The 17532-nt window shown below is 43.1% G+C and overlaps 2 protein-coding genes and 1 pseudogene across 4 annotated transcripts; 2 read left to right on the plus strand and 1 right to left on the minus strand.

Moving 5' to 3' along the window:
- Positions 1 to 9208: 9208 nt before the first annotated feature.
- On the minus strand, positions 9209 to 10704 carry LOC9650721 (probable UDP-3-O-acylglucosamine N-acyltransferase 2, mitochondrial). Of its 3 annotated transcripts, none has more exons than XM_024663203.1 (10): positions 10643 to 10704; positions 10429 to 10575; positions 10223 to 10299; positions 10117 to 10170; positions 9995 to 10059; positions 9885 to 9936; positions 9761 to 9831; positions 9638 to 9704; positions 9517 to 9588; positions 9209 to 9459 (listed from the first exon to the last, which is right to left on the minus strand). In XM_024663203.1, the coding sequence occupies exons 1-10, from the start codon at positions 10689 to 10691 to the stop codon at positions 9391 to 9393; spliced, it is 723 nt and encodes a 240-aa protein (XP_024518971.1). In that variant the 5' UTR covers positions 10692 to 10704; the 3' UTR covers positions 9209 to 9390. The 3 variants fall into 3 exon arrangements, with proteins under 3 accessions (XP_024518971.1, XP_024518969.1, XP_024518968.1); XM_024663201.1 differs by having other exon boundaries at positions 9638 to 9669; positions 10121 to 10170; positions 10356 to 10575; XM_024663200.1 differs by having other exon boundaries at positions 10121 to 10170; positions 10356 to 10575.
- On the plus strand, positions 10698 to 13002 carry LOC112342046 (annotated as a pseudogene).
- LOC112342045 lies at positions 12975 to 13653 on the plus strand. The gene is made up of 3 exons (XM_024663204.1): positions 12975 to 13041; positions 13090 to 13159; positions 13234 to 13653. Exons 1-3 carry the CDS (start codon positions 12980 to 12982, stop codon positions 13486 to 13488), a joined length of 387 nt encoding a protein of 128 aa, XP_024518972.1. The 5' UTR covers positions 12975 to 12979; the 3' UTR covers positions 13489 to 13653.
- Positions 13654 to 17532: the final 3879 nt, after the last annotated feature.

Below are 17532 nucleotides of genomic sequence, written 5' to 3' on the forward strand. Positions count from 1 at the left end.
GAAGTGGAAAGGATTTCCACTTTGTAAAGCAATATAGGAACTAGAGAAAAACTTAGCAAATGCGTGAAATTTAATAAAGGAATTTTTGCAAGGTAGAACTTTATGTACTCATACAAGGTTCAACTAAAAACATTAATTTGATAAATTGAGGAATGTCCTAAATTGGGTTCCAAAATGTGCTAGAGGCAAGCTAATTAACATAAGCTTAGTTAAATTGACTAGGTATAAAGAACTATGCTTGACTCCCTTAAGGGATGTCAAATTTATAGAGTATTCTATAGAGGTTGAGTTCAAGTCCTAACCCTTTACTAAAGTGAGGTGAGAGGAGAGGTATAGAGACACCTATATCTCATTGTCATGGGCTCCTAGCTAGGGAGGTTAACTTAGGCATGCTGCTAATTGGGGGGATGCCCTCGAGGCTATAGTCAACAAGTTGCAAGATTGAATAGATATGTTCAATATGGGTGATGGCACACTTAGTTGGTGGTGACAACAGCTCATTGAAAATTTAAATTAGAATCCTATAGCATAGAAATAAGGTGTGAGGAGCTTTTTCTCATTTGAAATCAAAAAAGCGTGGGATGGTCTTTTGACTAGTAGGGAGGAGGTCCGTGAGGAGATCTCTAAGCTATGGAGGAAGTGGATCAAACAAGGAGTCGAGGTAAACTAAGTGGTGGACAATACACTCACCTTCTAAAAATTACTAATACAAGAGAAAGTCAAGGCCATCTTGTGGTTGGTGGCAAACAATAGGTTACCAATGGGATAGCAGTTCTAGAAGGTAGCATACCAATGATGTAAAGAGTGTGGTCCGAAAAATAGATTCATAACAAATTTCAAGACCACACTTCTGCTATGCTATTCTGATTTTGCACATTCCTATAAATCTGTTTTTCTAAGTACTAACCTACCTAGAATTGTCTTTAAAACCCTTGAAGGGATTTTGTCTCTTAGGTTGCCAAGGCTTTTCCTTTTACAAGTTTTTTAACTGCCATAAAATCTAATATGGGCAATTCCACACTTTAGACTCTCTATGGCATCATGTTTACTAATAACACCTTCAAGCATTCATTTAATTTCCCACTCCCAACTTGTATAGCTATTATTGATTTTGCCCTTCGATTCCTATAGCTCAATTTTATCCTTTTATTATTTGTTTTCGGCCTCACACATTCCCTTCGGTTATTGTTCTTCCAGGCTAAGAGAATAGCTTTGCACTTTCTACTATGATTTAGCAAGTATTGTTAAAGATGAATCTACCTGATAGGTTAGGGAGTGGTTCTTTAATCTGGATATATTCACTTTATAATCTCATATACCAAGATTATTATTGTTACTCACAGGCCTTTGTTTTCCTGTTTCTAGCTTTGCCAAAAATCCTTTTGGCTTTGTCCAATTCAGATAAACAAATTTCTTTTATTTCCACATCTTAAACGTTAGATAGCACCTCCTATCCATTTTTTCGCTAAGGACTTAGTCCTTTGGGCCTTATTGAATGCCCTCATGATACCAAACACCACTTTCTGATGCTTTAGAGTGTTTAGATGTCCCAATAATGGCCTTTCTTGACAATAAGCATTCCCATGTACGATATTGACTCATTATATTGCAACATAAATAATTTATCCCTTAAGAGATATATTTACCCTTCTCATCCTAATAAAAAGTCTTTAAAAAGTTAATTTCCACCAATCTAATCAATTATATCACATTTATTACTTAGTTTCCTTATAGTCATCCAATTTTATAACTCATTGCTAGTGCTTCCACACCTCCATCATTATTTGGGTCAACACACTCAAATCATATACCCTCTAGTTCAGTTATGCCCATCCCATTTCCATTATGATTCCTTTAGCAAGGGATTTTTATGAACAAACCAACTTAATCTCAAGGCATCAGACATCACATATATTGGGTTTAAAGGATTTGTCATCCTGAAATTTGGATTCATTTTAGTTTTTATATAATCTGTAGAACCGTGCACAGAGGTTTGGCTCCAGATCACACTTTGGAACATTTGGTGTCTCCACACTATCAACTCGATAAGTCTACCCTCATGACACTTTAAAGCTTTGCCAAGATAATAGTAGTCATTTGTTATGCTAATTATTCATTAGCACTACAACATAGTGTTCATACACAATTCATCACCAAAGTTGCTTTTTTCCATAAACACTTTTCCACAACTTTAGTATAGCATATTCTATCATCAATGAGATACTTATTTTTCTCATATTTGGATCTCCTAATCCTCCTAGTCTTTCGTAATGTGGAACACACCTCCATCTAAATGGGATTCCTCCAAACTTTTAGGACCATCCCTTAACTCTACGAAATCATCTAACTTTTGGACTTTGTTAATTCAATTTCCCATAAGGTTTTAGCCTCCTGACTACTTTTGAGGCGCCATCACACTTGAATACAACTTCTTATATACACATCCCATTCACAAGAATTATCTTTGCAAGTGTTACTCTAACATTTGATTATCCTTTGTTTTATGTGAGCTACATTTGGCCCTTAAAACTATCCTTTTATATGATGAAACGCTTACTCATCCTTTTAATACACCCTTAATTCCTTGGGTTGTTCCGACCTTTATTAAAAGTAGCCTCAGCTACCATTTCAAGGACATATGTCTTCATTCATATTTGACCTCCTATGGTCACCAACTCTAGTGTCAAATTCTTGAGCATCATCCTTAACTATATGAGAATAATTTTATGACTCATTTATTGTATCATTCATGTAATCCCAACTGTAGTTGTTTACCACAACCATATTAATATGAGTGACTGTATTTTTCATTCTACTTTAGTCACCTAACCACACCTCTAACCACTTAGAAAAGTCTCATTCACAACCTCCATAAATCCTACTCCGAACTTTGGGGACTTGCTAGCCTCATGAATGACATTTATGCCATTTAACCTTTGCACTTTGTCCAAGTGCTTCATATGTCCAATCCCATAACCGACTCCCACAAATATCACCAACATATTAGCTCATTATGATAAGGCCATGCCCATTCACCTTTGTCACACCGGTGGTCTAACACCATCTACATCATGGTCCCATCTCTCAAAAACTAGGTCATCCGTCCATGAGTGATCATCCCAGATCCACTCCTTAACATCCTTAGGATCCTTACAGATATAGGGAATAGCTTTCCCCAATATCCCTTTTTTAGTCCCCATTAAGTCCCTTTCCATCCATGGCCATGTTTGCCAACACTACCATTGGGTCGAGGTTTGAAGGCCCGACCACTAAGTCTTATTAACCTCACAGACTTTTTCACCATATGACCATATCCTTAGTCATTACACAAAAGGACTACTCCTCTTCCTTTCCATAGTCTAGGAATTTGGGATGATATTTTGAAATACTGTAGCCCTACACGAGCCTCATGGGTACTCTCCCCACCTTCCACCTTTGGGTGCCTTAGCCATTTGGCTAGAGCAAGATTCCAATGAGTCATGCTATGTATTCAAGTAGGTAGTGCCACCCACACTTAGATTGGGAGCATTAACCATTTGATGTCCCGAGGGAGATAAAGTTAGCTCTTGAACACTTCACCAAATTACCCTGCTTGTCTATCCATATTCACTCTAGTCTTGGATTCCTTAGTGGATATATCATCACCTAACACATAGGTATAGCCTTCCTTACTAGCCTTTCCTGGCTAAATTGGCTCCACTATAGTCCTCCCCTTAGTATACTTTTAGAGCTCACCAAACCCCCTAGGGTTTGGGAGACAAACGCTTTGGGTTTTTACCCTCGGACTCGAACTTGGACTTGGACTCAAACTCAGACTTGGTCTCAGTCTCGGTCTTGGTCTCTTTCTCGGCCTCGACCTCAGACTCTATCTTAGGTCCATCTCAGACTTAATCTCAAAATCCATCTCAAACTCCATCTTGGATCCATTTCGGGCTCCATCTTAGGTCCATCTCAAACTCCATCTCAGGTCTATCTTGGATTCCATCTCGGGTCCATCTCGAACTCAATTTTGGATCCCTCTTAGATCCATCTCGAACTCCATCTCAGGTCCATCTCGGGCTCCATTTTGAGACCATCTTGAACTCCATCTCGGGTCCATCTCGGACTCCATCTCGGGTCCATCTCAAACTCTATCTCAGGTCCATCTCAGACTCTATCTCAATTCGATCTCAGACTTTATTTTGGATCCCTCTCGAATCCATCTCGAACTCCATCTTGGACTCCATCTCAGACTCCATCTCAGGTCCATATGAGACTCCATCTTGAGTCCATCTCAAACTCCTTCCCAAACTCCATCTCGGACTCCATCTCAGGTACATCTCGGGCTTCTTCTCAAACTCCATCTCAACACTTCCATATGTCATGTATTGGTCCTCTTGTGTCCCTTTTCTAGAGACTCACTTACCACTTGCTTCAAGCTCGTTCCTCGAGCATTTTGTTGGGAGTTCCACTCCCACTTTTGATTGTTCAAGTCGGATCTTTTAGTATAAATGTGTTATGCTTGTTTGACTTCTGCTTTGGCCATTACCACATAGCACCCTTTTGGCTCCAATTTGGGGCTTAGGGTTTTGTGTCTCACAATTAATTAGTTTGCTAAGTCAAATGCTTATATAAATCATATCCTCAACTCTCTAAGGAAAACCTTCTATTATTCCCAAAATCCCAAAGTCATTCCCTTATTAACCCTTTCTATCCACCACATTGCTTACATATTCACATATAAACTAAAGTGAAAAGCCATGCCTTCTCGACATGCTACTCTTCGAGGATAAGCCCATTTTTGGGACCTTTTGATGCCAATACAAGTGGTGATATACTTGACCACCAATGAAAGTCAAACTAAGGAATAGCTCTGATACCAAATTATAAACGACTAAATTGTCCATTCTACGTTAGTCACTTAACCACACCTTTAACCACTTGGAGGTGTCTCACTCACAACCTCCATAAATCTTATTCCTAACTTGGGGGCATGCTAGTTATGTGAATGGCATCTATGCCACTCAGTCTTTGCATTTGGCCCAAGTGTTCCAAATGTTTAATTTCATACAAACACCCAACAGTGCCACTGACATATCAACTCAATACACTAAGGTTATACCCATTCACCTTTATCACATTGGTAGTCCAAGACTACTTATATTACAATCTCGTCTCCAAGAGACTTGGCCACCTGTCTATGAGTGGTCATCCCTTAACCACAGCTTAACATCCTTAGAATGTCCAAAGACATGGGGAACACTTTTACCCAACATCCCTTCTTCAATCCCCACCAAGTCCCACTCCATCCCCGACAGTGTTTACCAATACTGCCATTGAGTCAGGGCCCAAGGGCTTGACCACTAAATCCTAATGACTTTTGGGACTTCTTCACCACAGGATCATATTTTTGGTCACTACACAAGAGGATTGTTCCTCTTCCTTTCCATAATTCAGGACATTGGGACAACATTTTGAAACACTGTAACCCTATACAAGCCTCATGTGTATTCTCCCCACCTTCTACTATTGGGTGCTCTAGTCATATAGCTAGAGTAAGGTTTCAATAAGCCATACTAGGTATCCAAGTAGGTAGTGCCACCCACATTTAAATTGGGAACATTGACCATTTGATCTCTCGAAGGAACTAGAGTCAACTCTTGAACACTTCACCAAGCTACCCCATAGCTTGTCCATCTATGTTCACTCTAACTTTGGACTTTTTAATAGTTATATCATTGCCCACTATATAGCCTTCCATGATCACACTAGCCTTTTCTGGCCAAACAAATTCCACTGAAGTCCTCCCCCTACTATCCTTTTGAAGCTCACCAAACCCTTTAAAGTCTAGGAGATGATTGCTTTGGCTTTCACCCTCGGACTTGAATTCAGACTTAGATTTGGACTCGAAGTTGAACTTGGACTCGAACTCGGTCTCAGTCTCGATCTCGGTCTTGGTCTCGGTCTCGGTCTCGGCCTTGATCTTGGACCCAATCTTGGTTTCCATCTCAAACTCGACCTTGGGCTCCATCTCAGGCTCCATCTCAAACTCCATCTTGGGTCCATCTCAAACTCCATCTTGTGTCCATCTCAAACTCCATCTCAAACTCCATTTTGGGTCCATTTTGGACTCCAATTTAAACTCCTTCTCAAACTCCATCTCAGGTGCATCTCAAGTCTATCTTAGATTCGGTCCTGACACTTCCATGTGTTATGTGTTGGTCCTCTTGTATCCTTTTTTTATAGGTTCACTTATTGATCGCTTTGTGCTTATTCTTTGAGCACTTCATTAGGAGTTCCACTCCTGCTCTAGACTTTTCGAGTCAAAGGCTTTAATCCAAATGTGTTACATTCATTTGGCTTTTGCTTCAGCTACTACCACATGGCACCCTCTCGGCTCCACTTTGGGGCTTAAGGATTTATGTTTCATAACTACCTTTTGCATTTACTTCCACTATAGTGGGTATGAAATGTGCTAATTTAGATAACTGATTCACCACCACAAATATCACATCAAACCCCTCATTTGGGGGGAGTCTCATGATGAAGTTTAGCATAAGACATTTCTATAGACAATCTGGGATTAATAAGCCCCCACTAACTTTAGTCACAACCTTCATTTGTTGATATGTTGGATATATTTTTATATAGTCTTGAATGTCTTTAGCCATGTTTAGCTAGTGATATTTTTTCTTCAGCAAACCCATCATCTTGGGCACTCTGTCATCTCCTACATAAGATCCATCATGACACTCCTTTAAGGCTACCTTCCTTAGTTCCCTTTGTGGAATATATATCTTTGTTTGCTTATAATAAACAAGTCTATTGCGTTTCACATACTTAGTTTTTTCTTTCCATATTTTTTGTGAGCATTCTACACCTCTTTGTTCCTTAGCAACACTTCTTATACTTAACCATCATCCATATATACTATCCATACATCATCTTAAAAAGTTGTTGTTGTATTGGATACCACCAATTTCAAACTTACTTTCCGACTTAGAGTATTTGCCATGATATTGCTCTTCTTAGGTTTATATAGAATCTCATAATCAAACTTGACCAAAGCATTGGCCCACCAACCCTATTTTCTTCAAAGGTCAAGCTATGATAAGAAATGCTTCATTCCCACATTATCTGTGTATACCTTGAGGTACCTCCCAAAGTAGTGTTGCCACTCCTTAAGTGCCTTAACCACTATAAACAATTCCCTTTCATGGGCAAACTATGTTCATTGAGCTTTGTCCAACTTCTTTAAGAAAAACACCATTAGCTAATTATCTTACTTCAAAATTGCACCCAATGCAAAGTTTGAGATGTTCGTTTTTACCTCAAAGTATTTACTAAAGTCTAGTAATGCCAACACGAGAGTCTTTCTCAACTTCCCTTTGAGATGGATAAATACCACTTCATATTCTACTATTCATACCATCTTCTCTTTTCCCTTTTTATTTTGTTAAATGCAAAATTACTCTTAAATAGTGTTTTATGAAATTTCGATAGTAATTGCATAACCCCAAAAACACCCTTAACTCGTGTACATTCAATGGATGTTCTCATTCCTAGATTGCTTGGACTTTCTTAGGGTCCACTTTGAGCCCATCCTTACCCACTACATACCCAAGAAATTTTATATTTTATTAAGCAAAGTTACATTTATTTTCTTTAGTGTACAACTTATGTTCCCTTAGTTTTTCAAATACCCTCGTCAGGTGTTTGATAAATAAGGTACAAGATATGGTTTGAGAACATTATTAATGCATTGCACAGCCCAAAGGGCATCACTAAAAACTCAAAAATTTCATACCTTGTTTAACAAATTGTTTTTTCGACATCTTCCTTTACTACCTTAATTTAGTAGTATCGTAACCTTAAATCAATTCTCAATAAATATTTTGCCTTTCCCAATCTAATGAACAAAAATCCTCAATCTTTGGTAAAAGGTACTTGTTCTTTTTTATATACTTATTTAGTAACCAATAATCTATCCAAAGCCATCTTTATTTTTCACAAATAACATTAGTGCCTTAATTTGGCCACACATACTTAAGGCTTTAAGTTGGAGACAAGGAAATTGGCAAACATGATGGTGGATTTGTATGCCTTTTTAATACCAATGTTATAATCCAGCCCGAAAAGACAAAAATTTAATCTTTTTAGACTATGCTACATTTTCTCTTAAAGTTCTTTACCACCTAACTACCCCACCTCAAAAACTTCACTGCACTACTGCTCCACTATGAACCCTAGGGTAAGTTAAGTTCCTTACCCCAACATACTTTAATATACCCTTGAGTCGCCAGCTTTGACCACATTAAGTGTGGAAGTTTAGACAATGCTTGCCAGATCTTTGATTCAATGGAGCAGCATGACATCGTTTCCTGGACATCAATCATCACAGGCTATGCTCACGAGAGCCAAGATGGAGAAGAGCTTTGCTTCTACAAGGATTTAAACCCAATCGTTTAGCTTGTCTGGCCACTATCAAGGCTTGTAGCATTCTAGCCGAGAAGAAACAAGGCAAGATTTAGATGTAGAATCTCTTGAGAAAGCAATTGGATTTCACAGCTTGGCCTGGAGAAGGATCCATCGCTTGCTAACAGATGTATGCCAAGAGCGGAAGCTTGATCGTGGACGCTTGCCGGGTGTCTGATAAGATCTTAGATCCCAACATAGTCTCGTGGAACTCTTTCCTGTTTGGATGTGTTTATAACTGTGAGGACGAGCTTGCATTGGAAAGTTATGCGGCCATGGAAGTTGCTCCAAACTCTCTTGTGTTGTTGCAAGCTTGTGGGAACGTGGGAGATTTGAAGCTTGGGAAGCTCTTCCACGGACAGATTCTCCGGCAGAGACTAGAAGAGTGTTTTCACGCCTCTGTGGCTATTTTCCTGCTCGACTTCTACTGTAAATGCGGGAGCGTCGAGGACACCGAGCTCCTGTTTGAGAGCTCAGGTCGAAATGCATCCCCTACCCGAGATTCCATCACTTCCCCAACACTGTGGCGTGGAATACTTTGATCGCAGGACATGGCGCTTGAGGAGACGCCATCGCTGCGTTCCAAGCGTTTCGGAGCATGCGAGAGGAAGCCAAACAGCGTAACCTTTGTGGAGATATTCTCAGCGTGCAGTCACGCAGATATTCTCGATCGAGGAAGGGAGTTCTTGAATGGAATGTGGTCCAAGTTTGCACATCGAGCACTTCTACTGCATGACCAACGTTCTTGGCCGTGTAAGTAACGTCCAGGATGCCATTGCTTTAGCGAGGAGAATGCTATTCCAGCCAAATAGCGTGACATGGACAACGATATGGAGGAAAAGATACACTTGAGGAAAAACTTGATAAGTAAAAGCGAGTTTACGCAGTGGACTTGCCAAGCTCGAGAGCGATTTCACGCTAGCTCTCGCCATGCTCTCACTTTGGATGTTTGTCACAAAGTCTTCGAGAAGCCACCACCGATTCCCGCCATTGTTTCACGGGCACCTGTGACTTCAGTAAGCACAAGAGCTTTTGCAACTAAACTTGGAAAAGAAACCATACTGCTGGAAAACCGGCATAGTCTCCTGGCTCGGTAATGTTTGAGGTAACTCCACTTTTCGCTGCGATTCGGACCTGGAGAAAAGAAAGTGCTGAAGAGATTGGCAACATCAGGAAGTAGGACCTTTGAAGCGATTTCTATGTGGTCCGCAACACCTGCTTGGCCACCCAAGACTACATTATCTCCTAGTCTGCAGCAAAGAAAAAAGAGAAAGATCTCAAGAACAACAAGGTTGTTCGTACTTACGTGCAAGATCCGGCAATTCCAACTTGTCCACAAATCATACAGTCGCATCCTATCACAACATTGTGTCCAATCTACATGCAAACAAGCCAAGAGTAAGCTCAAGAAAAGAAAACGTTTCTCAAACCTGGACCAAGTTGTCAAGCTTCGTGTTATCCCCGATGACTGTGTCACGCCAGCTGACGATCCATCCAGAGCAAACGAGACTTAAGAAGAACATGTAACATCTTTTGTTACCTCCCACGGTCGATGGACGAATTGGCACCGATTTCCACACTGTTTCCAATCTTTACCCGCAACTCCTAAGAAAAAAAAGACAAAAGGATCATGAGATAAGAGAAGAAAGAACGCATAGAAACTTTCCTGGGGCTTCTTGACAATGCTATTGTTTGAGTCGTAAGTGAATCCAAAACCTTGGAAGAAATCACGAATCACATAAGAAAAAGCTTTCGGAAAGAAACATACCATCTTGTCCCACGCAAACACCGCTATGGAGGGTGCAAAAATCTCCAATCGAACAGTTTTGCAGCACCACGTTATACCTGTGACATCGAAGTTGCCAAAAGAGAGGGTGAGAATAAAGGAAGAACTCCGATACCTCAATACCACCGAAGAACCAATGCAAACATCCGGTCCAACAATACATCCCGATCCAACGTGAGAAGACTCACCGATCGTGGCACCAGCGTGTACAACTCCACTGATTTCCACCACCACCGATGGATCAACCCGCGCAAGCCTGTGCACATTTCCCCCGCCTCTATCCCATCTCTCAAACTCTGGAGCTTGAGCAAACCAAGCACTCTGGATTTTGGGCACTAGAACCAAAGCACCAGTAAGAGGACCTTGTCCGCATTCTTGCGAGGGAATCGCTCGAGACACTACCTGCGTGGCGCCTTGAAATCGCCAGCACTTGGATCGCTAGCCGCGCCATCGAAAATTAGGGTTCTTGGGGTTTATCCTATGTTCTAAATTTTGCCAATGCGGCTGCGATGATGGATCGTGACGCGCGCGGCGACGCGAGATCTGGCTCCGCGGCGATGAATCCTCCATCGCGTTTTCATGAAGGCGCTCAAGAATGCCGCGGCGGCCAGCATCCCCGAGTTTCTTGCTGCTCTCAAGAACTGCCGCGGCTCCAAGGATCTCCATACAGGTATGAAGATACATCGCGACTTGATCCAGTGTGGGAAGGACAGGCACATCTTCGTTGCCAACACTCTCATTGCGATGTATGCTAGATGCGGCAGCCTGGTGGATGCTCGCCGGATCTTCGACACAATGCCGCATCACAGCCTTGTCTCTTGGAGCGTTTTGATCGGGGGCTATTCCCAGAATGGAGAGGGGAGTTTAGCTGTGGAGTTATTCCAGAGGATCCAGGAAGAGGGAAGTTGTCAACCGGACTCCACGCTCTTTGTCGCTGCTTTGAACGCGTGCTCGAGCTTGGCAGTGAAGGATGACTGCCACGATCGAGAAGACAAATCTACGAGCAATGGAATCTGGCTAGAAAAGGGGAAGTCAATGCATGATCAGCTGAGAAAAGATGGTCACGAATCCAACCTCTTTGTTGCGAATTCTTTGGTGGATATGTACGGAAGATGCGAGAATTGTTTTCGAGGGAATGGTTTGTCGAAATGTGGTGACTTGGGGAGCTTTGATTCTTGGATATGCGTATAATGGACAAGGAGAGACAGCTCTAGCGATGTTCTCACGCATGGAGGAGGAAGGTTGTGATCCTGACTCACAGGTTTTCATTGCGACGCTTAAGGCTTGCATTGATATTGGAGAGAAAGAAGTTGGAGAAATGGTGAAGGGAAAGGTGGTAAAAACTGCAAGTTTGGAGAAAGGAAGAGTTCTCCACGCCAAGCTTTCTTTGAGAGGATACGAGGCAGAAATTTTTGTAGCGAATACACTGCTGGATATGTATTGCAAGTGTGGGAGCATGGTGGAAGCACGCAGGGTGTTTGAGAGAATGCCAAGCCACAGCCTTGTCTCATGGGACACTCTCATCAATGGATACTCTCAGAGCGATGAAGGAGAGCTCGCCCTTGAGCTCTTCAAGCGCATGGAAGACAAAGGCTTTGTAGCGGACACTCGGCTCTTCATGGCGGCGTTGCGAGCTTGTGGAAGTATTGCTGCATTAGAAGCCGGAAGAAGGATTCATGCACAAGTTTCTGGTAGCTTACTGGAGAAAGATGTGCTCTTGGCGAATTCTCTCGTCAGCTTTTATGCAAAATGTGGAAGCATGGACGATGCTAAGCAGGTGTTTGATTCCATTGGGCAGAAGGACATGGTTTCATGGACCGCTTTGATCGCTGGATATAGCCATCAAGGAGATTCTAAGCAAGTGTTTGAGCTATTCGAGAGAATGCAAAAGGAGAGCGTGAAACCAAACGGAGTCACTTATCTCTCGGTGCTCACGGTCTGCAGCCATGCGGGCTTGTGGATCAAGGAAAGAGATACTTCGAAGCGATGAACACGGTTCATTCAATCTCTCCCAGCCTTGAGCACTATATCTGCGTGATAGATCTTCTCGGCCGTGGGAATCAGCTGGAACAAGCACTATCAGCACTCGAGAGCATGCCTTACAAGCCAACTTTGGTGGCATGGAGGACGGTTCTAAGCGCTGCAAGGAAGTGGAAGAATGTAAGTGTTGGCCGCCTTGCTTTTGAGTCGATACTGAGGCTGGACGATAAAGACGATGCGGCCTATTTGCTCATGGCGAACACGTACGCTGCTGCTGGTTTGTGGGAGGACTTCGCTCGGGTGGAGGCAATGAGGAAAGAAGCTCGGTGTTGGAAGAAGCTTGGACAAAGCTGGTGGATTGACAGTGCCGGAAAAGTCCACAGGTTCGTCGTTGGGGACACTACTCACCACCAAAACGAGCAGATCCTCGCAAAGCTCGGAGAACTCCAGTCCAGAATCAAGGAAGAAGCGGGCTACACTCCCAACCTCGACTGTGTCCTCCGAGCTCTTCCAGACAACGAGAAGGAGTCGGCACTGTGCGGACACAGCGAGAGACTAGCGATTTGCTGCGCTCTCTTCAACACACGAGCGGGGACCACGATCAGGATCATAAAAAACCTCCGCGTTTTCGAAGACTGCCACCGAGTCACGTCGATCATCTCCAAGCTCGAGCGGCGAGCTATCATCTGCAGAGACGCGGTTCGGTTCCATCTGTTTGAGGATGGATGCTGCTCCTGCCGAGAGTTTCGGTGACAATCAATGGTAACAACAGATTTTCTTAAGTTCTCCAGTGACCAACAAGCACGTAAACAAGAACAAAGGTGTGATATCTCTGTCTAATATTGATACATGTTTTTTTTCCTTTCCAGGATCCAAGACCACGACGATCCCGGCCCTGCCACGGACGCTAGGTGCCAATCAAACTTTGCCATCCCCAAGGTAAAAAAGAAAAAAAAAAAAAGATTTTTCATAGCTTTGAGCATTCACCCCGCCACATGCCCGATTTTGTCCAGGGTACAATTGTCGCTGCCTTCGTCTTTGAGTGCCTCGTGCAGATTCGCATTTGTCAGGAATTATCGATCCTGACACGAACAATCAAACACCCAGAAAACTGCCATGGAAGTTCATCTTCTAGTGACTTGTTTGCTCATCCAAATCTTGAGCTATATAATAAGGCCCCTCACTACTGCACTCCACTCCAGCTTTTGCCTCAAATCACTTTACAACGATGGCAATTTCTATCACTTATAAGCTTGTGTTCTTCATGACCGCGTCTGTATTCTTCTTCTTCACGAGCACCACTGCCGCCGTTCTTAATCAAGCCCAGTGTGAAGAACAGATAACAGCCAGCTGCACGAAGGATGGCATTCCATCATCGGAAAAGTGCTGTGCAACAATTGCAAGGATCAAGCAGGAGTCCCCTAATTGTTTGTGTGGGTTATTCGTGCAGCCAGGCAGGGATCGCCGCAGCTGCTATATCGGTGGATACTGCCCGCCTGCAAACGATCTCATGACTGGATGCAACATTTCCAATAACGATCTCCAGTGCTGAGTGGAATTACCTTAAATGGTTCGGATGAACATCACAATGTGAAACATTGCATAAATAATATATGTACGGTTAATTGCATTAATTAGTTTTATATGTTTAATTTAGCCCTTGGTTGGATATGGTAAACGCTCACTTAAGCCACACTTATCACCGAAAACGCTCTCAAACAGGAGGATGTGATTCATCACATAAAGTTTTTCCTCAAGTGTCCATGCGTCGAGAATCGTGGTGGTCCATGTTGACAGTATTTGGCCACCAAAACCGCTCTCAAACAGGAGGATGTGCTTAATCACATCAACATGTGTATGTTTTCTTCCATGCATCGAGAATTATGGTCCATGTTGCGCTATTTGGCTTCCATTTACAGTGCAGCTGAACCAAACGCCATGACTACGCCCCAGACAAAAAGCCCAGGAAAGAGCAATTGGATGTAGTGCATGCCCGCGGATTTCCAATTTCTTGGTAAACAGGACCTCATTGTCAATACCCTGCTGCCAGTTTTGGAAAGCTGGAGATTATGATTGTTCTAGTGCGCAAGTGCTTCTTTTGAATGTTTTTGTGATGGAGGTACTCCTTTCTTTGTTTTGTATGTAACAAGGCCAAGCTACAAGCAAAGAAGGCCTTTGGATCCTGGTCTAGTCAATGAAGTGGACTGGAAGCCAGGTATGTACTGCAAATTTCATGAGCAAGATTAACTAAGTATGATAGTAATATGTAGTTTACTTCAAGTCAGGACAACTAAATAAGGGAAAAATAATTGTAAGGGAAAATAAGGGAAGACTTAGCATTTTTTTGCTAAAACTAATTAAAATATGACTCAGATCATATTTTTGTCTTTTGATATTTCTTTCTAAAAACACCTTTATATGCTCCACAAGCAAGGAGCTAGGCATCTGGGCATGACGAAAGGCAAGGCTTGCATTGAATCGAGAAAAACTTTAGACAAGGATCTGCTGCTATGCGGGGCAAAAAATGAAAATTCTATTCTTCTCTTCACGACATTTCTATTGATACGTTGGCGGTGCCGGTGCTGGTCACACTGATATAAACAGCTTAAGCTTTTCGCATTCCTGGAAATCGTCAAACACGCAAAGAGTGTTGGGATATCATACTGGTAATTGCTTCATGGAAAGATCTCCGTTTTCTCACTCTTTTTTTCTTTGAGGTTCTTGAGCGTTTCCTGGATGAGATTCACTTTGGCAGTCTCCTCGTCTTGGTATTTCTGGAGCGTCGCTAGATTGTCTTGATTCTCTCGCATCTCAGACAGCACCCGGTGATACTCGAGATTCACCTGCCGGTATTTTCGCTACCCTCATCTTTACCTTTCATCTTTTTCATTTTTCCCATTCGAAGTACCTTCTCAAGACGAACTTTTGTCTCTTGCTCTCGGCTTTCCAGCTGCACCACCTTTCTCTGCGCGTCGGCAATGTCTCTGGCGAGCTTCTGGAGAAGAAAGCGAAAGAAGAGTCAAAAAGGAAGAGCACGGAGGCCCTGGAGCAAGCATCGTCTCACGGCCTTGGCTTCGACGCTGTTGAGGAATCCGGGGCGGGATTCTTCTGAAGTTATTGATGAGCTTCTGCAGCGACAGGTTAAGCGCCTGCGAGACGATCCTCTGCCGGCAATACGGGCACGTCTTCTTGCGGTTCGTCACCGTGTGGATCTCAAGGCACTGCCCAAGACGAGCAACGAGAAGATCGCCATTGATGATCCGATTGGTGCAAACCTTTGCGCAGAAGGTGTGGCCGCACGGGTAGAGCAGGATGGGCGAGTACGTGGGCGATTTCATGAGCTCGAAGAAAATGGGGCATATGTTGCTCTCGATCTCCGCCGCCAAAGAGCTTTGCGCGCGAAAAGCGAGAGAGAAAATCGATCAGGGCGGGGAGAAATGGATTGATTGGAGAAATGATCGATACCAGGCAATGGCGGGGGCATCGTGAAATAGCAGCGGCCATGGAGCGTCGGAATCGGCCATGTCTTGGTCGCCATAGCTTCGTCCAACTGCCGAAGCGATTGATCCCGGTAGACATAGAATATCCCCCAATTTAAATTCCAGTAGTCCTGGGTTCGATATCGAGAATGGGCTCTTAGTTTTTTCAATGAAAAAGGAAGAGCTTCATTTCCAATTGTAAAACTAGGTTTGGATCGCTGGAGAGTGTGATTCTCCATATGATTCTCCACCCTTGAGTGACAGTTCTTCAGGGAAGAGCTCTGGTGACTCATCATCCTCAAGTCTTGAGCATCTGCGAACAATTCCTTCAATGGGTTAGAAGCTTGGGTAGACATTATAAGCTTGTACATGTTGAGATTACGCAAACAATCCAGGAAGTAATCCTTCTCCACCTCCTCCATATAGTCACTTAGAACTTGGCTAAGCATCCCAAACACTATTGATATCCTTTCAAGGATATGAGGGTATTTATCTAGAGAAAGAACGGCTCTATAACCTCTCCTTGATCGTAACCGATGCACATCTCTTAATCAGTTTGCTCACCTCTCCTTGACTGCTCCAATGACTCAGCTGTCCCAACACTCCCCCTCAGCCGAGAGCTCTTCCTCAAATCTGACCTGGTTCCATGCCTAGCATTTTTCTCAGCCGCTGAAATGTTGATTTGTCTAGGGGCTTGGTGAGGATGTTTGCTACCATGCCTTCACACTTGTCTCCTTGCAATGTGATCCCGGATCATGTGGAAGCGAGCCTCAATGTACTTAGTTGTCCCATGGAGACCAGGATTGTGGGCTAGCTGTATTGTTGTTGAGAAGTTGAGTTGGTGCTTGTTGTGTCTCTCCTAGGTCCTCAAGAAGCCTTGTAGGCCAAAGAACTTCTTTTATAGCAGCATCCACAGCCATATATTCTGCTTCACAAGTTGAAGTAGCCACTAGTTGGGAGGTTTCCTTGTCACCAAGTAATCAGCATTAGCAAACCCAAGTATCCTCTCCCCCTGTGCAAGCAGTTCCTCATATCGATATTTCTGTTAGGCTGCGTGCCAGTACCCCAAACCAGGATTTTGCAGAAACTGGAGCCATTTGCACCTGCTCTTTATTCTTGAAATGTGCTAAATTTAAGTGATGAATACATTCGCACTATGTTTTAAAATAAAGTAAATTACTTTACATTAAAATTTAGGATATTTTTTTAAAACATTTTGATTCGCACACAGTGCTAACTTTAACACAATGTTTTCACTTTTTAAAACATTCAAACCAATTTTAAAAGATGGGGGGGTTTCTTTAAAACTTAAAATATTTTTAAAAGGAATCTCCAAGATTCCCCAAAGATTCTAGTGCCCTGATTAAGGCATTTCAGATTTTTGTCGCGAGCTGCCGTGAGCTCAGGCATTTTATGGTGGGGGAGCCGACAACAGTCATTGCCCTAGGGTTAGATCCTGTTGGGGATTTAGTGGAGGAAGGAGGAGGAGTTGATTTTGGGGAAGGAGGAGCTGTAGGGTTTGACGAGGAGATGGTGTGGGTTCGGGGCCATCCAGCGAGGAGGTGCTGCTCGTGGAGTGAGGAGCAATCATGGTGGAGGAGCATTTGGGGCTGGAGGACGAGCACCAGGCCCAGCTGTTGCTCGAGGAGGTAGGCTGCCTCGGGGCCGAGGCCGTGGAGATGCCAATCTCTCGAATCTTGGCCTCAATCAGGGCGGACTTGGAGCTGGAGTGCAGGAAGCTGTAGCACGGGGAGCTGGAGCACGGGGAGCTGTAGCACAGGGAGTTGGAGCCTCTCCCCCCACGGCTTCTAGAACTCGATTGTTCTCTGAATT

Source organism: Selaginella moellendorffii, unplaced genomic scaffold (assembly GCF_000143415.4).
Source record: "Selaginella moellendorffii unplaced genomic scaffold, v1.0 SELMOscaffold_97, whole genome shotgun sequence".
Lineage (NCBI taxonomy): Eukaryota > Viridiplantae > Streptophyta > Lycopodiopsida > Selaginellales > Selaginellaceae > Selaginella > Selaginella moellendorffii.